We start from the raw sequence: 23,005 nt of genomic DNA on the forward strand, positions 1-23,005 counted from the left end.
ATTGGCGGCGGCGCAGCAGCGCTGGCAGCGGCGGCGCCGGGAGCCGCGGCCGCCGAGGGGAGGGGTCCGGCTCCGTGCGGTCGCGGCGGAGCCGGCGCTGCGGCAGCGGCGGGGCGGAAGTCCTTTGTTGCAGCCGCGGCAGGAGCAGCAGCAGCAGCAGCAGCGGCGGGAGCGGCGCGGGCACGGCTCCCCGTCCTCCTCCGGCCGCCGCCGCCTCGCTCGCCCCGCGCCGCGGTAAGCGGGGCCCGGGGCCGCCGCCGGGACCCGGGGAGGAGGAGGAGGAGGAGGAGGAGGAGGAGGAGGCGGGAGGCGGCCGCAGCTCCGCCGGCGGCGGGAGGTGGGAAGTGCCGAGCGGCGGCGTGGCCCGGCCCGGCCCGCCATAGTGGCGGCGGCGCTGCCAGGTAGGGGCTCCACAGCCGCGGCCGGTCCTGGGCCGGCGCCGTGACCTTGTGCCCGGGCAGGGCAGGGCACGGAGCGGGGAACGCGCGGGGGCCGAGCGGCGGCGGCTCCGGCTCTTTGCCCTCCCTCCCTCTGCCCTCCCTCCTCCTCTCCGGGGGTCGCGGCGGGCGCTCCACCTGCGGGGCGGGGGTCGGGGGATGCCGGGCCGGAGAGCGAGGAGCGGCCTAGGGAGGTGCAGGGGAAGGGAAGGGAAGGGAAGGGAAGGGAAGGGAAGGGAAGGGAAGGGAAGGGAAGGGCACCGCGTGGCTCCGGGGCTCGAAGTCGCGGTAAACATCTCCAGCGCCGCTATCGCCCCCGCCGCGGGTCCCGCCGCTTCTCTTCCTTTTGTCTTCGCGAAATAAACGCCCCAAAACTTGGAGTGAGTTGCGGTAGTTTAGCGAAAAAAGCGGAGCGGAGCTGCAGCCCGCAGGGAATGCTCCACCCTGCCAGGCGGGAGACTTGGGTTTCACTCGGGGCTGGCAGCGCTGGGTCGCCGTGGAGGCGGCTGGAAAGGAAGGGGAATACTTTTGTCACATAAAAAAAAAAAAACAAGCCCTTTGCCGCTTGTGGGAGCGGTGTCGAAAGTCTCTCGTTCTTCAAAGGACTCCTCTTTCCTGCCCGGATAGAAAGGTAGTTGAAGAGAGTAGAGGAAATGGGACTGAAAAAGGCTGTGAGTTTGGGGCTGGGGTTGCATGGCTCTCTGTTCTTCAGGATTTTTTTGTAACTCAGTTTCTCAAGTTTTACTCTTGTTTCAGCTGATACAGGAGTGCCGGTTCCCCTTGACACGTAGGCGTTGGTAAAACGGGTGGCATGGCTTGGATGCTGCTTTAATATTTGGGTGTTTACTGCCGGCTTGTCATTTGCCTGCACGATTTCCCTCGCACTCCAGTATCGCCAGGTACAGCCACACCGCAGAACTATCCGGGCTTGCAACAGTGCGGTGTTCCTTCGGCATTAAATTACACTAAACAAACATTCCTTTAATTAAAGGTGTTTGTTTAACATTCCTCATTACAGCTCTTGGAAAAACCCACGGAGCAGGCCAGTGAGCAGGGGGATGCATGTGGGGTTCTCCTTTTTTTTTTTTTTTTGCCGAATTATGAGTTCAGCTTTCCCGGCGAGCGGGGGAGAGGCGTTGGGACCATATGGCCATGGGGGAAAACCGGCCAAACGCGAGTGGTTGCAGAGATTTTTTCTTCCTAGGCAGCAGCAGCAGCAGAGTGAGTTGACAAGATTGTGTGGAGAGATTTTTGGATGGCTGGCCAGAAAACCTGAGGAGTAACAAGTAGTGTTAGTTGCGCTCTGCTGGTGTTTGAGGTTGCAGGGAACCGGCAGGCACCCACTGCATGGGGGGGGGTTGGATGCAGGTAATGAAGATGTGGGTTAGGGCTGCGTGGGAAGCTCAGAGAAGTAATAGAAGCCACTTCTTCCTAGTAGCCTGAAAGTTTTGTGTGGAATAAGATCACAGGCTTAACTGATGCTTCAGCTCTGCTTGCACAAGTCTTTCCCTTCATCAGCCTCAACCACTGTTGTCACTGGCACAGGAATTAGCAGCGATTACATTGAGAGTGCTCATGCCAACCAGGGATTTGGGTTTTTTGATGCTTTCTTACTTGAATGTCAGTGGCTGCTTCTTTCACAGACTTCTGTTCTTGCTGACAGTGGAAAGCCCTGAAAATCCAGGATGGACAAAGCTGCATTAGCTATTTACCTGCTGGATGGAAACAGAATAGCTGCTCAGAACTGAGATAATGAAACGTTTCCTGATAAAAGCTCAGGGTCCTTTCTCTTACTTGCTGCAGCTGGGCCTCTTACTAGAGTTGTTCTGGACCTCACACACATGTAGAGTGAGAAGCCATGTGTTCATTTTTCAGTTTGGGCAGTGGTTCTTCAGCAGTTGGGTTATTCTGCCCTGCCTTTGCTTAGGAATGGTAAACACCCTCACCCGAAGAGTTTTGCTGCTGACACAGTGTGTGGGCACAACAGCTGAAATAATTTGCATGAGGACCGTTTATATCCTCGAATTGGTCTGGTAATTTTTAATTTCTGCACACAATGTCTCTGCAAAACTCCAGAATTCACTGGCTGTTGCCTTTTCTCCCCCATATAAGACATACCTCATTGCATGGAGATCTTAGTAGCCTTATTTTTATTTTTAGTATGCTGAAAGTAAAATGTGAAACATTTAAGACCAGGAAGAGTCAAGAAAACCACACAGACTGATCTGTGTGTCACAAGTTACTGTGCTTCATTCATGTGCATCCAGCAACTTGTTACACTTAAGTCCAACTTGTATTTAGCCAAGGATCCTTTCCTGGAAGGCACCTGTGACTTCATTTGAGGGTCTCAAGACATGGTTAAACCACCAAGATGCCTCCAGAAATTGAAAATTGGTGTAACCAATGAGAGCCGAGATGAAAAGGCTCATCTTCCTGCTGCAAAGCATAAATTGGGTGTCATAGCTTTTTTTCCCCACTAATTGTTTCTTTTAAACATATCATTACCTTGTTGCCTGACAAGTGTAAAGGTGCCAGATAAAAGATAACTGTGACTTTCTAGGGCCAACCTTTGTGGCTAGCAAGTTACTTTAAAGGACTGCATAAGATCTCTCTAGGACTTCTACTCCCTAGATCTGATGTAAAGTTATTTGAAGTTGAGATGGGGCTTTAGCACAAACACAGATTTTCTTATTCTTTTCTGTCAAGCTGTATTCCTTGTCTTTCGAGGAGTGTTCTAACCTAAGACCATGTAATGTATCTTAAATAATTTTCAGTTAGCAGTTGAGAAGCATAACTTGGTAAAATTTGACGTCTGTTTCTCATTTGTGGGCATGGATGCTGAATCAGCAGAGAACTGCTGGCTGAGTGGTGGAGAACAGGGGCATTCAGGAGCTCTGACAGCTCATGCTGGAGGCTTTGGAGCATCCTCCCTTCCCCTGGTTCAAATCTAGCCCAAATGCCATGAAACTTGTTCCTGTACATTGTCCAGGAGTCTGTTTAAAATGAGTTGATTCAGCCGTGGGGATTCATCTGAAGATGAGTATCTGCCTCTTTGGAATTATCTTCCCAACTGGCGTGCCTGAAAGGCAGGCGATTGAAAGGGCTGTGAGAGGAGGATAAATTATACCTTTAGTCCTTCATAGCCTGAATAATGGAGCTTAATTACATTTTCCCTGGCAGTACATGGAATTCCCATAGCTGTTTTAATTTATGATCAAGGCTATGCTTGTAATGCAAATTGATCCATACTCACTGTTGAGGTGAACAATTGTCACCTGGCCCCAAGTTCTTTGCTCGTTTTTCAGCGTTTGTGTAAACTGAGGCACCCAGAGCAATCTCTGTGGCTTCCTATTGAGTATATCTAGGTAAAAGTTGTAGCCTGTCAATAGCTCTGTGGTCAGTGCAGCAGCCGAACACATTTCTTGGGCATTGTGTGGAGAATTTATACATCTTCTGTAGGATTTTCTGCAGCATGTCAATGCTGTCATTTAGGAATCCAGGCTTTTTAGTAGATCTGACCCACAATGGCAAAATTAGGGGGAAGAGTTCTTGGGAACCCACACCAGGGTGGGGTTTGGAGACAGACGCTGATGGCAGATTTGCTTTCTGATCTTCATGTGCTTGTTTTTTGGATAGCTGGGCGTTGTTTGCTTGAGGTTTTCTAGTCTCATTTTCTATTAGCACCAAATTCTCCACTCATTTATTACACTTTTGTCCAGCCTGTTCTTGGTTTCCAAAGAAAAGCAGCCAGTAACTAAGCATGTAAGCACTGTGTTTTTGCCTGCTCAGCACTGGAAATGCTGGATTTTGAAAACCACCTACTAATTTTAGGAGCCGAAAGGCTCCTGAATTCTGAACCTTGTGGTATGTCTGTTTTAAAGACAGAGAAGTTAGCAAAAGAACTTCACTACTTCTTCGCTTGAGGATTTTTTGTACTTCTTTTGTTTTAAAACGTCTCAGAAAACTTTAAGTGTGAGGAAATGATGACATGGAGCTGTAGTGAATATCTGTTTTTTCTTGTTAGCAGACTTAAAAACAACATAATTGGTTAGTGTAGTAGTGCAACTTAAGCTTGTTCATGGTTACATCTTAATAGTATCTAAGTGGTGCCTCAAAAGAAAAGCATGGTGGCAGACAAGTAGCTTGAATCAAAGCCTGGCTGTGTAAAAAAATAAATATTTACTAGGAAAATGAATTGCATATGGAGATTTGAAGTTTGAAAATCAGAGTGAAAATCCCCAAATCAAATACTTTCAGTTTTCATTTTCATATCAGATGCTTTTCTAGTACATTTTTCCAGAACACCTCTGCATCATTCAGTATTACTTACAAGGTGGCTTGTGGTACCTTTACTGCACAAATCAATCACTGCTGAAGATGGAGTTATTTGGGTTCTTTGTGGACTTGTGAGGTTGGTGCCTCCAGGATTTGCATGCTTCACAAAGTGTGCTAGTCCACTGGGCAAGTGGCTAGTGATTGTCCTGTCTTTGAAAAAGAGGATCAGAAACAATTAAAACCTTTGGATTGACAAATTGCATGGAGCTCTACTTTTCCAAGATACTTGGTGTTTAATACATACAGAGGATAGCTCCCACTGGCCTCAGTTGCCACCAGTGGTGTTTGCTTGTGTGAGTAATTTGGACAGCCAAAAAGTGCAAGCCAGTCTTATTAAAAAAACCAGAAAGGTCGAAATTAGTTGTCCTGGCATTGACAGCAGTGGGATGATGTTCTCCAAGCAGTGTTCATTGCTGTGAGATCCTACTTTTTGTTCCCCACCTCTCATTCACTTCACATCCTCCAAATGCTTGGCCAAATGAGCAGGGATCTTGTCTTGTACTGCTCAGATCCAGGCCTAGACAGATCCAGAGGATGTGCTGAGAAAGGGAAATTTTGCTAAGAGGAGTGGAAGAATACACTATGATACATACATAATATATGTGTATACCTTGAATTTTCTGTAAAAAGACCTGTTTTCATTCGAATACCTGCCTTTTTTTTTTCTAAAGCAAACTTCAAAAATAGTTTGCAGTACCAGTCCACCCACATGAGTGATAAATGCAGATTGCTGCCATTTTAGCAATTAAAGTAACAAAATAATGATGAATTACCATTTTCTGAGAGCTTGCTCTTGCTGGGAAGGAGTTTGTCAGCAAGCCTGTCGTGCTTGTTGATGTGGATGTCGTGCTTGATGAAAGTGATGGCAGGATTGGGAATTTGGGGTAATTGAATGCTGTAATTGTTTTCCATCTATTCCCCAGAAAGAGCTTGTCTGTATTTTTTACCCCTTCTGCCCTAGGCCCTGCAGCCTGGCTCTTCCCAGCCCCTTGCCCAAGTGGCTTCTTCCCTCCACCATTTAGACCCTCAGTGTATCCATTTTTAATTCCCACTGCTGCTCCATAATCCCAGTGCCCTTCTCTTGGCTCACCACTGTATTTGCAGCCTGCCCTTTTCTTCTCTCTAGATTTCCAGGGGGGTTTCCATCACATCCTTCTTACATTTCCCAAAGTCCTTATGTTTTCCCTACATCTCCTCCTGGCTCTGGCTCTCTCCCTGCTAGAAGTGGGCATCTTCTCCATCAGCTACCACAAGGGAAGCCGAGACCCCGTGGTGAGTCATGCTGAGGAGCAGTCTCCAGGAGGCTTTGCTATCAGCTGTGACATTGTGGAGGCGGAACATAAAACCATGCAATGGTTTGGGTTGGAAGGAGATCTTTAAATGTCACCTAGTCTGACCCCCCTGCAATGAGCAGGGATATTGACAAAATCAAGCTGCTCAGAGCCCAATCCAGCCTGGCCTTGAGTGTTTCCAGGGATGGGGTAACCCTCTGGGCAACCTGTGCCAGTGTTTCAACACCCTCATAATAAAAAAATTCTTCCCTCTATCTGAATCAACTCTTTTGTGGTTTAAAACCATGGCAGAACTGTGTGCAAAAGGGGATTTCACTGCGGATGGCTCAGGCAGGCCCCTGTGTACTAAGCAGATGCAAGAGGATGAAATGTCCTCAGCGAGGCTGTAATCTGAAGTTTTAACAACTAACAAAAGTCTTAGGTGTGAATAAACTGATAATTTGTTTCTTCTCCTCCTCAAGCATAGAGCTTGGCCAAATTCAGGCAGATTTTTATATTGTGATAACATCTCTAAGACATAACGATTTCTCCCACATAAAGTGTCTCCTCAAAGATTTTGGAAGAGAAACTTTTAATTTCTAAATGAAAAAAAATAATAATCTGCATACATGAAAACTTTTTCCTAGCCTCATTTTTGGAACCGTTTTGGCTGAGCTTTTCTGTGGAGGAGGGAAAAAAAGTAATCAGTCCAAGGTTTCAGCAGGAAAGTTTTGCTATTGCTGGTTGAAATGTGTTGAAGTTTTAAATAGCCCAGCACATGCTCTTGTATTGAGACGTCAGATCCAGGAGGTTAATACAGCATCCAGAGGGAGCATGCCAGGACTTTCATTAACATAAATAACCTCATACACTCTGTTTTAATATCTACATGTAATACTACCATTGTAGAGACCAAGTACATGTCAAATCCAAAACCTTGCCATCCTGCTCAAGCAGCCTCATGCTCCACCCTTTTTTCCCTGAGTGGCACTGCCAGTGGGTCATTGTTGCATGTCAGGATCTGTGTGCTGAAAGCTCTTCAGGAATTCATCTGTCAAAAGGAGAAATATCTTTTACCATTTTCAAAGAAGAAGACTTGAAAAAGGCGAGTTCATGTGCTGTCACTCATTGTTCCCACCGTCTGGAAATGACCCCATCTGCAGGTGCCTGCAGATAGTTTGTGATCACCTGTTTTGTACAGGCTTGCTACTTGTATTGCTGTTTTCCTGTTGGAGGACACAGTGGATTATATCTAGTGTAAAAAAACCACAATTAAATAAAACATTTAGAACTTGCCACTTTATGAGGATGGGGAAGTTAACATGAGCTGTCCTGAGCCTTTTCTTGTGGTGTTGGCAGCTCGCACCAAGAGGCCAGTGGTGCCTTAGACTGCATCATCTCATTTTCTCATTGTTTTTCACTTTTAGAATGTGGAAGTTGAAGTTAATTCTTTATCATTATGCAGCTGCGATTCTTAATACAATAGATTGAGTTACATTTAAGCATCTGATGAATTCCCTCAAATCCAAAACACGTTAGCACTTGGAAGAATATGAAGTGCACTTTTATTATTGATGTCAAGAGCTTTGCTGTTCTTCACAGAAACATCTGAAATCACCCAGTGACACAGACGATAATGAGTTTCTGTAGAAAAGATGTAGAGTTATTTCAGAGGTTCTCCTACTTTCAAAGCCGCTGCCTTGCAAGTTAGTAAAAAAGAGAAATGATTTCCATGCAACGAGTTGCATTTCTGCAGTGGACATCACTAGGCCAAGCCAATCTGAGAATTATTATGGCAGGGTGCTAGCCTGGAGTTCTGGCTGTGGAGGGTTGAGTGGAAAGGAGAGGAGCAGCTGCCATTCAGATACTCATCATCACTAGTTCAACCCAAATCTCAAGGTTCCTGTTGCCAGACAAGATCTTGTGCTGGTGGTGATCCATAGGAACTGCTCTGTGAGTTGGCAGTAGGGAATATTGCTGGGTGGGGTGAGCCTGTTCTTTTCTTGAGAGCTTAGGAGCCTTTCTGCTGTGGCAGTCCTTTGTGGAATGAAGAGCGGGGACTTAATGCTAGGTTTGCTGCTTAACAAGCCAGGCAACGCCTATGACTTGCGAATTCAACACTAATTGTGGAATTTAATTTCTCTACCCATTTTTCCCCCTAGGAGATGTAAGCTGTTAGGAAAATAAAAAGAAAAATGGAGCAGTTATGTGTGTATTGTGTTTAAATTTTGGACAGTTGAAAGAGTGGTTGCAAATCAATCCGTGCATTTCACTGAGTCATAAAATGCCCTTAGTATATATTATTTGCTAGCCTGTACTTTATTTGTACAAACCTCTTACAGTTATTTGCATTGTTTGCAATAACCTTTCAAAATGTCAAGAATCCTCATTACTGCTTTATGTTTTTCATTTCAATCAGAGTGTTCTCTATACCCTTTTCTGGTTCCTCACCCCCTCAGCCTGTGCAGTTAGAACAGCTTACGTGTATCAGTCAAGGTTTTCCAAAGTGAGTCGTGACTAGGTGTTGGCCACACTTGGTGAAGTTTGTCTTTAATCAAACTCACACCTCCTGTATGGAGTGCATTTCTTCTGGGTATTTTTTGTTAACTTAAACCATGATGTTTGCTTCCTCTTTTCACTTGAGGACGAGTTAGTTCTTTCACATAGAGCAACCCTCAGCACTGGCAGACCTTTCTCTCCAGTCCTTGCTGAGGCTCCATTTCACCGCGGCTCCACCTCTGGCTTGCTGGCTCTCTCAGTTCTCCATTGCTGAGTTTTTCTTTGTCCGGTTTCCCATCTACGTGTTTTGGTTACATTTCAGCGCTCTGAACGAGTGGTTTTGAGAGCAGTTGGAGGCACGGCGTGCACCACTTCCTGCCTCTGCAGTCCCTGTGGCTGTCATGCAGCTCGCCTGGTCACCATCTGCAGCGGGCTCGAACGTGGGACGTGCCACCACAGCCGGGCTGCCCTCTGCTTCTGAGGAGGAGTTTGAGTTTGCAGTTCCTGGCTTGTAGGATCCCTTGCAGAGAAGGTTGAGATGGTCCCTCAGCTGCCACAAAGAGCAAAATGTGGGGAGTAGCTTGTGTGGGTGCTCTGTTGTCTCTTAATTTCCTTTGGTGGGCAGGGAAAGACCAGTTTGAGCCTGGCTTGGGTTTCATTGTGTGTTGCATCATATGCCCGTTGGACTGACAGGTAAAAAGGCAAGTTGAGACTGAAGAGTGGTTTCTGACAGCCAGCTTACCTTGTATAGGTGTTGTCCTGGGGCCATCTTACAGAAGTCTAAGTTTTTCAAGTTCTGCATTCAGAATTCATATCTGAAAACCTTGGCTGTAGGACTTTGAGATAAATTTTCTGATTTATATTCCAGCAGCTCTGACTGACGTTTGTGCTGGTTATGTTTATTAGTTTACTAGTCTTGTAAGTCTAGTGGTGAGCACATGGAATTGTGGATGTTTTCACTGGCATCAATATTTGTAAGTAGTTACCAGCAGAGATCTCCAGACAGGAAGCTGTACCGCAGACTGGCAGAATAGGAAGATCTAGAGAGAAAAGAGATGGCAGTTCCTCCCTACGTTTAAGTAGGCTTTGGGTTTTGTGCTCGTGATTTAACAGATACCTTTTTCTTTATGCAGGGCTGTAATCGAAGTACAAGATGGCAAAAACCAGCCATAGCAACTATGTCCTTCAGCAGCTAAACAAGCAAAGAGAGTGGGGCTTTCTGTGCGACTGCTGCATCGCTATCGATGATATTTATTTTCAAGCACATAAAGCAGTCCTTGCTGCCTGCAGCGCCTATTTTAGGATGTTTTTTATGAACCATCAAAACACTACAGCCCAGCTGAATCTAAGCAACATGAAGATTAGTGCTGAATGCTTTGATCTTATTTTACAGTTCATGTATTTAGGAAAAATTATGACAGCCCCTGCCAATTTTGAGCAATTTAAAGTGGCCATGAACTATTTACAGCTATATAACGTACCTGAGTGTCTAGAAGATATACAGGATACAGACTCATCTAATTTAAAATGTTCATCTCCTGCTTCTAGCACCCAGACTGGTAAAATGATATTTGGTGTGAGAATGTATGAAGACGCACTTGCCAGAAATGGCAGCGAAACAAACAGGTGGGGCATGGAGCCACCAAGTTCAACGGTAAATACATCCCATAACAAAGAGCCTGAGGAAGAAACTTTGCAGCTCAACAGCTTCCCCGAGCAACTGTTTGATGTCTGCAAAAAAAGCACCACGTCCAAATTCTCTCACACGAAAGAGCGCGTGTCACACTCGCGCCGGTTTGGAAGGAGCTTCACCTGCGACAGCTGCGGGTTCAGTTTTAGCTGTGAAAAGCTACTGGATGAGCACGTGTTAACATGCACCAACAGGCATTCCTACCAAAGTGCCAGGTACTACAGTGCTGAGAAAATAGACTATAGTGAAAAGAACTCTACTTCTAAGATGATCTCCACACAAACAGAAAAATACAAGGGGGACTCGAACCACGCTGTGGACGAGTCATCGTCTCCCGTGTCAAACGTCACGAGCAGAAAAAGCAGCACGGTTGCCTCTGAGACATCAGGTGAAGAAGGAAGTAGAGCCTCTGAGAGGAAGAGGATTATCATCAAGGTGGAGCCAGAGGACAATCCTACAGATGAGCTGAAGGATTTTAATATTATCAAGGTGGCAGATAAAGACTGCAATGAGTCTTCTGACAATGATGACCTAGACGATGAACAGGAAGAGCCGCTTTACAGGTACTACGTCGAGGAAGAGATGAGGGAGAAGAGAAATGCTCGGAAGACTCTAAAGCCTCGTTTATCAATGGATGAGGATGAAAGAAAGTGTTTGAAAAATCCACGGCACCTTAACAGCAAAGCTCCTTCAGTGCAGGAAGATGTGGAGAATGCTCCCTGTGAACTTTGTGGGCTAACAATCACTGAGGAAGATTTGTCCTCTCATTATTTATCCAAACACATAGAAAATATATGTGCTTGTGGCAAGTGTGGTCAAATACTGGTCAAAGGCAAGCAGCTACAGGATCATGCACAGACCTGTGGAGAACCCCAGGATCTGACCATGAATGGGATCAGAAATTCTGAGGAGAAAATGGACTTGGAAGAAAACCCCGAGGAGCCATCAGAAATAAGGGACATGATGTTTGCAGAGATGCTAGAGGACTTCAGGGACAGTCACTTCCAAATGAACAGCCTCCAAAAAAACCAGTTATACAAGCATTCTGCCTGTCCTTTCCAATGCCCTAATTGCGGCCAGCGTTTTGATACTGAAAACCTAGTGGTTGAACATATGTCAAACTGCCTGGAGCAAGATCTGTTCAAGAACTCCATGTTGGAAGAGAACGAGAGGGATCACAGGCGTAAGCATTTCTGCAACCTTTGCGGGAAAGGATTTTACCAGCGTTGCCACTTGCGGGAACACTATACCGTTCATACCAAGGAAAAACAGTTTGTTTGTCAGACATGTGGGAAGCAGTTCTTAAGAGAGCGCCAGTTGCGGCTCCACAATGATATGCACAAAGGCATGGCCAGGTATGTCTGTTCCATTTGTGATCAAGGAAACTTCCGAAAACATGACCATGTACGGCATATGATATCTCACTTATCAGCTGGAGAGACTATATGCCAGGTCTGCTTTCAGATATTCCCAAATAATGAGCAACTGGAGCAGCACAGGGATGTTCATCTGTATACATGTGGAGTATGTGGAGCAAAATTTAATTTGAGGAAAGATATGAGATCTCACTATAATGCCAAGCATTTGAAAAGAACATAAGCATAAACATACTGTTAAAGCATTAAGCTGGCAGCAGAGAGAACACCAAAGCAAAGCATAAGTATAGTAAAAAATAATTTGAAAAGGAAAAAAAATTTGAAAATAAGTCTCTTTTTTATTATTTTTTTAAGACCCTCCTAACCATAGGTGTCTATTTAGGCTCATTAAGTATAAAGCTTTGAAAAGCATCATGTGTTTAATTATTACATTTTCACTGTTTCCTAATACCAGTTTCTGTTCTTAATTTTATTGTTTTACTACGTAGATATACAAATCATTATTTTTAAACTGTAGATTAAAAGCACAATGTTACCCCTTCACTGACTGCTATTAAACAGTTCTCGGATCCATGTCCGTAAGATGAGTGCTTTAATATTTTCATGTGTTGTTTCTTCATGTGAAAATTTTAGATCCCAGCGATTATGTACAAGAGCATAATTTTTCGTAATCCCCAAATTAATTTTCAGAATGAAAAAAAAACCAAAACCAAACCCCAAACCAACAATGCCAAGAAATAACCCTTTGTGCTCTGACTCTGCAGTAGGGGCAGAGCTGGCTGTCCTGGTCCCCTGCTTCTTGGCTTTGTTGGAAGGTGCTTCCCAGGGGTGAGAGCACATAGGCTCACTTAACCCTTGCAGGCTCGGGCTGCTGTGCACAAGGGGAAGGGAGTTAATGACTGTTGGGATAACAGAGGGATTCCAGCACAGTGGTCATTTTCCAGACGGGAATTCCTAGCAGAACTGTTCAACTGATGTTGGCCTTTCTTTCACTGTCTGTACTCTGTGGGTATATTTAACCTGCTTATCCTAACATACAAGGGAGGAGTGGTTGTGGTGGGTTGCTAGGAATGCAGTATGGCCATGTGCAATGAAGACTGCATTTTCAGCCTAGCTGTGAACCGTGCCTTGCTGCCTGTGTTGGAAAGTTAAAAGCAGGGTGGGTGTGGAGATAGTCCCATTGCTTGGGACCTTAGGGTTTTTTTGCTTCTTGTTTTCATGATACTTTATGAATGTTCTGTTTTTCAACAAGAATATAACAAAAGACTGCAGAGTTTGCTTAATAAATGTAAAGATATTTTATGCCTTTTAAGATTCCTTTCTGATTCTAGCAGAGCCCTAATCTATGCAGTTTGTCTCTTAATTTAATTGAATATAAAAATCCTGCTAAGTATCAGCTGACACCAATTCAGTGAGGCACTTTGGCCTTTGAGAGAGCAACTGGCTTTGACTCTTAGGCACCAGCTGTCTAAATGTTTGTTAAGTGTGTGATTTGTGATGGGGTGGAGGAAAGGATCCTAATACATAATTGTGGAGAAAACAATTAAAAAATAAAACCTAGTTGTACTTTCTCCCAGAAGATCTCACTTTATTAAAGAGGGTGGTAATGCTATTTCCTGATGAGCTATGGAGGGAGGAAAGTAATTTAGATCAGCAATTAAGGCATTTGGATTAGATGATCATTGCAGGTCCCTTCCAACTGAAATGTTCTATCACCTCATGTGCCAGTGGTGGGGTTGAGAATAGGAGCCAGGAGCTGAGGTCTAGTCCAGGGCTTTCATGTGCTTGTTTCTGTCAGAGTTGAATTTCATTCCTAGTTTCTTGGGGATTATGAGGAATATCGAGTTTTAATTTAGACTATTCAGAGGATTGAATACAATTCAGAATCTCCACCTCAACTGTTAAAAGTAGTGTGAGTTGCCTTGCGTTTATTCACTTTTAAATGTGCATTAGGATTTCTCTGGTTGGCAGACGTGTGTGTTTCTGCAGTGATGGAGGAGCCTCCCCCACCAGCCCTTGGTCCTGAGCCAGCAGCTGCTCTGAGGCACCAACTGCTTTGGGTGCAGTTTAGTGGGCTTTTAGTGTTTTTCTTTAACTGCTCAGCCCTTTTTTTTCTTGCATGATGCTGAAGTCAACTGAATCCTCGATAGCACTGGGGCCAAAAGAGCACAGGCATGAATACACTCCAGCACTCCAGAGCTGGGGGATTCATACACTGCACACAGTGATTCTCTGACATGTGGGTTATCCCTCACAGTATCAGCTGGACTGGGAAAAGCAGTCAAGGGAGGTGAAGGAGAACTGGAGAGCACTGGGGGAACTGGCAGGAGGGTCTCGTGGCACTGGAGGAGTGGGAAGACTGAGTGGGAGAAGAGATCCTGAGTGGGAGGGAGTGGCAAAGGCAGGCAGGATTAGAGCTGTGCAGTGGGAAGCAAATCCCAAAGGTGGCATGGAGGGGGTGGCTGGAGGAGTGGATAAAATGTCCCGGCTGTGAGACTGGAGTGAGGATGACTCAGCTTGGCTGGGGAGCTGTGGGCCTGAGCCATGAGCTCACCAACGCGGGTTGCGTACCAAGCACGGCCGGCCCCGCTGCCCGCAGTGCTGCGGGGGCACAGCACAGCCTGCACTACAGACCTTGCTGAAAAGCAGGAGGTGACCTCTGCCATGTAAGGGATCAGTCCTGAATTCAGTGAAGGGCTAAGGGTGATTTATAGAGCCTCCTGCTCAGGATCAGGAGCCCTTGTTTACAGCCTATTGGTTTGAACTTGACCCAAAAATGTTTCTTAAAAATTGTGACTTCCTAGTGTAAGTAGACCTGCCAGCTACAGAAGTTAAATGGAGAAACTGGGAATGATGGTATTTACATGTACTATCTAACTTTATAAACACCCTGAGTACCTCTGTTTTTCAATTATAATCTGTGTTGTAGTAGCTTTTCAAAGTAAAGTTTGTTAAACCTTTCCAACTGAACTTGACATTTTTTCCTGTTCTAGTGAAACAAAACCCAGTGCCTTGGGGTTCACATGTATGAAAGTCCATGCTAAGGCTCAGAAAGAGCATGAATTGCACTGCAGGGAAGCTTAAAAGTGGATCTACTTACATGTAGGCAGAAAAAATTAGAATGACTGAAGTAGCCTGAGAAGTGATCAAGGGGAGTATAGGAGAACATAAACAAGTCAGGCTGGCTTGCCAGTAAATGGGTGTTTAAATAGATGAGTATTTAAGATGACATGTAAAAGCGTGCAGGGGAGCAGCATGGGACTGTTAGAGAAAAGGCCTAGACTGACAGGAGGAATTTGGCTGCTGTGAAAGGGGGGAAGGTCTGGGTGCTGAGGCAGCCTGGGGCTGGCCACTCCTACATGTTCTCCCCAGAATGGGACAACATCTGCAGGAGAGTGAAATGATGCAGTTTCAGTGCTCCTACCATGACAAAATGATTTAATGTGGAGACAGAACAAAAGCAGACATGAAAAAAAAATCAACAGCAGTTATGCTAGAAGTTTTGCTGTTACTTGAAAGATCATAAAGAGGAAGGAAAAATATTTTATTTGAGTTCTTCTCCTCTAATTTGTACTTTTCTGTTGCCATAACATTGTTCCTTTGCATCTCCTTAGAGAATATTAGTATGTTAAAGCACTTATCTTTAAAACTGGAGGTGCAAGAATTGCACAAGGCGTAGCCAGAAAGAAAAAGATTTGCTGGATGCCATAAGTTATATTTTTAAGTGATTTGCTATTCTTATTTTTGGAGGACCTCTCTGTGTTCAGTTGTTTTTCTCATTTTGGCAGTGCTGTGGGCTGCAATCCTGAGAATTTATAAGTGGCCAGCCTAGCTCTTAGCTTTCAAGATTTACTGAAAGTTAAAAAGAGGGAATTCATGAAGACCTGGTATGAGCTTTAAAATATCACAAAAGCTGTTGAGCTTCTTTTTCAGTTTCAGAGGAGATGTTTAAAATGTTAATATATATATATATATACTTGTAAATGTTTCCTGCTGACTTGTTAGTTCAAAGAGTATTTACATTTGTGTACAATGATATTTGTAGCCAACAGGTCTGTGGAGAAATCTTGGTTTCAATAAATAGAGTATCATGGAATTCTAAGAATTTATGCTTTAATTAGGGGACTTCTCGGTGTAATATTTTCAGTTGATGTAAAACATATAATTCAGTGTATTTTTTATTCAAAGCTGAAGACAGAAGATATATTGCCCTGGAGAATGTATTAAAGATACATTGTTATAAAAGTGAATAGTTTGACTACACGGTTGTATTTGAATACTCTAGTGCTAAACCATCAAGAGTCTCAAAGCTATTGGTGAGGACACAAATTTGCTCCTGGAGGCTGTGCCACCTTGAGCCCTGGCAGCCCTTTACTTCTCCCCACTGGTTTCAGCTCTCCTCTCTCTCCCCTGTGTGCCACCCTCTCCATTGTCAAAAAGCACAGATCTATGTAGCTTCACCATGAATTGAATCAAACAACAGGCTTTTTTCTATTCCCTCTGGGGCTGGTTTTTGGCTGGATCAGTTCCCTGCTGTGCTTTCCTCTCCATCTCTGTGTCAGATCTTGTGCAAGCACAATAGAAGGGGTGGCACGAGAGGAGGAATGAGTGGCTGGGAGGGGGCTTGTTTGCTTAAACGAGCTGTACCACAACTCAGAGCATGTCCCGAATTTAACTCGGTCTCTGTCTCCCCCAAGCATCCCTGGGAAGCTGAACTCTTACATTCATCTCCTATTTCCTGATAAGGAAAAAGGCAGCCCAGCCTCTTACAAATGAGACACATCTCTGCTATCTGCCCTCTTCGTGAGAACTGGAAACCTTCCTGCACTCAGCTCATCCCACAAATATGCTCTGGAGCTTTCTTAGTGTTTCTTGAAGCAGACTGGGTAGTGCTCCGTGCCGCTGGGTTTGTGTGGTTGGCCTGGCCCCAGGCCAGGAATGAGCTGGGCCCCTTGTCTGGCCAAACACCAGGAGTGGCTCCCACCTTCCTCTGGCCTTCCTGCCCTCCAGCTGTGGGCCCAGATGCAGCTGTGGAGCTCCTCTGTTGCCCTGTGCCCCTCTCTGCTTTTCACAGTAAGGGGAGACAGTTGTGTCATTTTTGGTCTAATGCTGAAAGCTCGGGGTAATTCCATGTGTAAGTTAAGCTGATCTGGCAATATCTCTTACTATCCCTGTGTGCTTCTGACTTTTAAGTGCTTCTCAGTCTCAGAGGGTTAAAAATCAAATCTTCTGACTTCCCTAATTCTCAGCTGGTTTGATGCTTGTCGCAGACTTAAAGACCTACAAGATGAAGCATGACTAATTTGACTTTATAAAAGTCTGCTGAAGGCTAGAAATTAGGAACATGTTTTCAAAAGCTGACATTTCTGTAGTTCTCAGCTATAAACCAGTTTTCTGTAGTTTCTTCCAACTTCCAAAAAACTCCTAAAATATTGCTGTGCAGTGTATTCTTGAGACGTGTGAGTAGGCTGAGATTTTGTAGGGGAAAGATGCCAAAAATCAGGACACATTTTATAAATTAAGCGTATTTTGCTACTTTTACAGTCACTTCCATAATTCTGGAATTAATTGTGATTTTTTTTTTTAATGCAAAAAGACAAATCTTAATTTGTAACAGGGCAGTAGAGCTCATGACTCAGGAATCACTTCATCATGACTATAAATATTCTGCCCTGAAACAAACAGCCCATGTGCCTTTTCATGTACTTGAATGGCCAGTGCCAGCTTCATAGGAGAAATGCTGTCAGATCTTTATTTGGGTTATTTTTGCCCTCAAATATCTTGTAGGGTGGGGAATTTTTTATTAAGACATAAGAAAACAACGTTGTGCATCATGCTTTTAGAGAAATGGTTTTCAGTAATTCACGCAGATTGCCTGTGTAAGAGTAGTTAGAAGTACATTTTTAAAGTTTCATATTAATATATTAAAGGGAACATAACAACTGTGAGATGAGAAATCCTCAGATGGTCCAAGGCCAGGCTTTGACTGTGTCTTTTGTGTAGCCAGCGTGGCACAGCTCACCTCAGCAACCTTGAGGTTCAGACGTGGTCAGGATCTCTGATTCTCTTGCAAGAAAATGAAAAGGTTTAATCCTTTCCTGTGCCTTCTGGCATACTAAAAACCATAGTAAATCTTCCTGTAGCTACAACCACAAAAACAATGCTGCATCTAGAATTTCCGGTGGGAGGGAAAAAAAAAAAAAATGGTTCAAGAACTTCCCTCTCTGACAAAGTTCTGCTGCATTTATTGTTTTCACTCAAGTTCACATGTGATTTGCATCAATGAGATTTTGGGGTATATATATATTTTTTTTTTGTTTGCAAGTAAGATGTGACTTCAGATAAATATATCTTGTAGTTCTGTAGACATCCCAAGACTCCTGACAGGAAGTGAGAGCATTCCTTATAGGCCTCTAAATCCTGGAAGCTGTGTAGATTGTAGGAAATCCACTGGAAATTAGGACTGTTGTAAATCCTTAGTTTCTCAGCTTGTCTGTCAGGCAAAGTGCCACCAGTGTCAGCAACTGCCAAGGTCTCTGCAGCAGCCGTGCTGCCAACACAAAAGATACAAAAATCAGTCTTTCCCCCCTCTCTTTTCCCCCATCTCCCCTGATGACAAGGTTGCTATTTTAAAAATGCATCTTTTCAGCTCTTTTATTTGCCTTCTGTTTTTTGAAAAGGAAGATTTGCTTTCTTCCTGTTTTAAAGCAACGACTAGGGCTAAGAAGTTGTCTTTTTAAAATAGTTCTCAGATGTTCAGTTGAATCTACACAACTCAGTAATACCTGTTCTCTCCTTTTTAGGTAACCATCCCACTACATTGCGGGTGGTCACCAGAGGGACTTCTGCTTCTGACTCCCCAGAAAATGAAAGGGAAAAATAACATGTTGTCCTTCTCTCCATGGCAAAAGCCCCAAAGACCGTGAAAGTTTGTGGAAATGCAGATAAGCTGGCTAAAAATAGAGTTTGCTGAATACCATAAATTGCTTTTGGTTTTGGCAGCAGATACACCAGACTTCTGGTATCGGTTACGCTCCTCTTACACAAGTCGTTGTTAGGGCTTTTATTTAGGATGCTAAAGATGGGGCTCTGGTTTCTTCCCTGCCTGTGGGTTTCCTACTGGTACCTACTGGTACAGAGTCCCAGCTTCCAAACTACTGAGGTTCTGGTTTCTAGCCACTGGTTGTTGAATTACTTACACAAATCAGAAACATTTTAAGAGACAAAATCTAAAGTACCCCTCCTTTGGGAAAATGATAGATTAATAATACAGGAAGAGAAAATAAAGGGTAGGATCCCTTGGAACTGATGAAGAAATTGTCTTAGTATGTCCCACAGCCCAGGAGAGAGCTCAGATGTCTGAGCTACATTGTTATCAGGTGAATTAAATAGAAGTTGTGTACACTTACATATGCTGTAAAATATGACACTTAGTATTCTGCGTGCCTGGAAGTCTGAGGGTTAGCCCCACCTAGTCTGCTTTCAGACGGATTGTGTTTCTCTTAGATTTTACTGGCCATTGCTGACACGGTCAGTTCTGCCAGAAAAGACAGAGGTCCTGATGTGCAGTAACTTAAAAACTGGAAATTAACTCAGTCAAGACACAAGAGATCTCACAGTAATTGTTACAGGGTTTTTTTTCAGTTTTAGTTTGTGCTTCAAAGAGTTAAATAGTTCAAAGGCAGTTTCCTTTGGAGAATGTTTATTTGATCAAGTTCAGTGTGGCTTAGACCCCAAATAGAAATACCAACTTCAAACAGAGGACTACTATGAGAGAAGGAATAGTCTGTGGCCTTCCAGACCTCACAAGCTATGTTGGTTTGTTACACAGAGTCAAAACAAAGATGTCCCTTAGCACAGATATACATTAACTCAGTGTTTTTCACACACCACATCTTTTATCTCCCATCTGCTTCTCTCCCTAGTCTTTTGGGCTGCGACAAAGTCACTGAGATCCTGGATGAACTACAGACTCCTCAGTGAAAAGCATATACAGTGTGATTGGACCATCCAAGCTACTTAGATTGTTAGAGAATGTTAGAGGAGCTACTGCTTCTGTTTACTAAGTCTGAAGTACTACATCCTTTGGATTTTGGAACAGTGCTTATCTTTGCTTCTTGGTTCCCTTTACATTGCAGGAAGCAGTGTGAGGAAGAACCCAGTGGGTGCTTCTCTTAGATGGAGCCTGGAAGATCTTGTTGGCTGAGGCATGTTGTTGTTTTGCTTCTTCAGGTCCTTAGCTGGCTGAATCTTCAGACTTCTAATAAATGCACTAAGCCTTAAAAAAACATTATTAATGCATGATGAGATACACCAAGTTCAGCCACTGAACATAAGAATGGAACCCATGCAAATGCTGTTAGTGCAGGAACCTGATATTGGGCCAAATCTGGAGAGTCATCTTTGATCTGTCTCCAGATCCTCCTTTTATTTGTAAACATCCAGCTAATCACAGACTTCCTCTGACTTTGATGAAGTGGAAGGAGCCGCATCCTCTGCGAGCTCTGGGAAGGGCTGGAATTCTGCAGATGCTCAGGATGCGGGAATGGGGTTTCCAGCGCCATCTCGTGGCTCGCTGGGAAGGCGCCCGTGCCCATTCCCAGGGCTGGAATTCTCCAGTTTGCTGGGAGGAGGGTGAAGCGGATCCTCCCGCAGCTCTGCATCCCGCAACAGCTTCTGTGCTTAGGGCAGCTGGGCGATTTTAGAGTCTGCGAGGAGGGCACAACGTTTTATCTCTGATCTCCCTTCCTGTGGGCTGCAGGCTCTCGGCACTGCCGGCAGCTCTGTATGTGCTTCTCCCCGCCCCACCACAGTTGGCACTGATTAGCAGCGTTTCTGCTGTCTCATCGGAAAAATGTGATTTAATATTCACAGGCAGCCCACCTTCCCGCACTCTGAGGTGGTCCCACACAGCACAGCCGATGTATTTGAGGGAGGTGGGGGAATGAAACTCAGTCGTGTGTGTGAGTTGTCTATGATTTGGAAATGACAGAGATTTTGGCCAGTATGGTAATGAACAGCAATGGTAAACACTGATGTTGCCTGGGAAAAAGCAGTGCTCACATGCATACTGTAGTTAGAACACCCTTTTCCCTCCTTTGTTACCTTACCAAAAAAAAAAAAAAAAAAAAAAAAAAAAAAGGTACTCCCTGACTTCTGGGCTAGTCATGTCATGTAAGAGTTACTTTGCAATAACAGCACCAGTCCAGTGAATTCCCCTCCAAGATTTTAAGAATGTCGTGGGCAGACACATGGCCTGGCTGCCAGAATCAGCAGCACTTTGAAGGTAGCAGTTTGCCCAAGACCTGTTTCCCCTGTTCACATGTTTCCCCTGTTCACATCGCCCTTGTGGCACAAAACAAAACCCTTTTGTTCCAGCTGGCGTTTTTGCCCACCTTAAGTATGTGACATGGCACAGAGGGCAGATAAAATACCAGACGAGCCTGGGCCTGGCACTTGCAGTGAGTGAGGGCCTGGCCACGGTGCACACTGAGGTGTGGAGCATCACTTGAGGCTTTCCTCTCAAAGATGTGTCAGGAAATTCAGCCCTGAGCTGGCCTTGAGGATGCTTTGGCAGGTAAGTAATGCAAAGAGCTGCTAAACCTGGCTTCATGTGCAGTCTTTGCAGCGTAGGCACAACCACTTGGGCCAGGGCTGCCACAGTATCATAGAAACACCAAGTGTAAGTTATCCAGAAATGGCACAATCATATACTTTGCACAATGTGATTCACATGTGCAGAAAAGTCAGTGTGCAAAAAAACTCAACCCCAACAACCCTGAGGATTGTCCTCAAAAGTTACATCCATGCATTTCCAGTTTCTTGATTGTTCCTATCGGACACAAAGATGCTCATATTTGTCATGAACTAGTGTGGTTGAAAGAGACTTAAAGAAATTGTAAATATTTATATAATTTATCTGCATAACCTAAAATAAGAATTTGGGGTGTGTGTGGTGGTGTGTGTGTGAAGTAAATACATAACAGTTACCTCTGAGTTAGGCAAGATAAAAAAACCCACAACCAAAAATACAGTCAAATATGAAGCAGTAAGAAGTATTCAAGAGTGGGGATGTTCCAAGCTATGAGTGGCTGAGGGGAAATAATACTTGTGCAACTTTTTGAACATCCACTAAGCCAAGCCATAAACCACTGCTGGAAAGTAACACATACAGTATGAAAAGTTACTTCTGGGAGGTGTGGGAACTGAAGTTTTTCTTCAGCAAATCTGTAGCTGTTTTGAAAACAGAAGGCAAAAGAAAAAGAAGCAAAAGTTTCTGAAACAAGATGACAACATTGTTTAAGATCGTGTTCTGATGGGGTAGGGGTTGAAGGAAATGTATTGCTTTTTAAAAGAGCTCCTGACTCTAGTGGGTGCTCTGAATATAACTGAAGGATGGGTATTTAGAGCAAAACCACACATGGTGAGGTGGGAGGGACCACATCATGCTAGCAAATACAGTACTGCAGTGCGGGCTTCTGACTTTTAATATTTTTCTTGCATTTCTTTTCTGCATGGCAGTAGTGAAATAGGGACTTCTAAGCTTCTGAACAACTGAGAGAACCAGATTTGGAGAAGACATGAGGACGAACTGGTCGGCAAAAGATTTCATAAAAACTCAGAACCTCGTGTGCCAGATCTGAATTGGCACCACCTTTGCTTTTTTGACATACTGCAGCAGTCGCAAAAGGCACCAAAGCAGTCAAATTAGAACATGCAGTAAAAGTTGTTTTGGACTCTTCTATGTATTATAAATCTTACTTCCTTGTGACTATTACTTACAGCTGTAAAAAACAAATTTGAAGTCTTTCATGGAGCAGACAGCCAAAAGAGGCAGATGCCAGGTGTTAAGGGCTGCACTGAAATGAATTTGCAAAATTTCTATTCACACGCTGGAGTGCTCCTTTTCTGAAATGAGGCTTCTTAGAGTTGCTGTCAAAAACTGTGTAGATTTTTTAGTTCAAACATTATAAGTGTATACTCATGCACAATGCTAAACTATAAAGTGTTTAAAAAAATAAAAAAAAGAGTAAGAGGTGAAAAAAAAAATCTTAAAACCTGAGGACAGAGGGTCCCTGAGGAAGGACAGGATGGTGAGAGAGATCCAGCTGACTTGATTTCCCCTGCTGCCATGATCATCATTTGCAAGCTGAAGAGGACCTTCCATGGAGCACAGTGCCTGTATGTGGAGAGTAAAGAAATGGTGCTCTGGTCTTTTTTAAAAAATGGTGAAAATTTTTTACCAACAAGGAGATGAGTAAATGTGAAATAATCTTTACAGGGCACAGGGTGCACCTTGTTCTGGAGCTAAGCCTTGCAAAAACTGGCTTGAAGAAGAGAATCAGGTGTTCATGTTCAGATTTGAACATTTTAAGAATACTAATGTTTCCAGCTAAA

General features: G+C 44.2%; 1 protein-coding gene across 4 annotated transcripts; it reads left to right on the top strand.

Annotated features, from left to right (window-relative positions):
- The first annotated feature begins 198 nt into the window (after nt 1-198).
- On the top strand, nt 199-23,005 carry ZBTB1 (zinc finger and BTB domain containing 1). 4 transcript variants are annotated; one of them, XM_083864105.1, is made up of 3 exons: nt 331-401; nt 9,676-11,587; nt 22,130-23,005. In XM_083864105.1, the coding sequence occupies exons 2-3, from the start codon at nt 9,696-9,698 to the stop codon at nt 22,164-22,166; spliced, it is 1,929 nt and encodes a 642-aa protein (XP_083720231.1). In that variant the 5' UTR covers nt 331-401; nt 9,676-9,695; the 3' UTR covers nt 22,167-23,005. The 4 variants fall into 4 exon arrangements, with proteins under 4 accessions (XP_083720230.1, XP_083720231.1, XP_083720232.1 ...); XM_083864106.1 differs by lacking the exon at nt 22,130-23,005 and adding an exon at nt 18,412-22,115; XM_083864104.1 differs by lacking the exons at nt 331-401; nt 22,130-23,005 and adding an exon at nt 199-234 and having other exon boundaries at nt 9,676-15,967.

The sequence above is a fragment of the Zosterops lateralis genome (assembly GCF_965231275.1).
Source record: "Zosterops lateralis genome assembly, chromosome: 6".
In the NCBI taxonomy this organism is placed as follows: Eukaryota; Metazoa; Chordata; class Aves; order Passeriformes; family Zosteropidae; genus Zosterops; species Zosterops lateralis.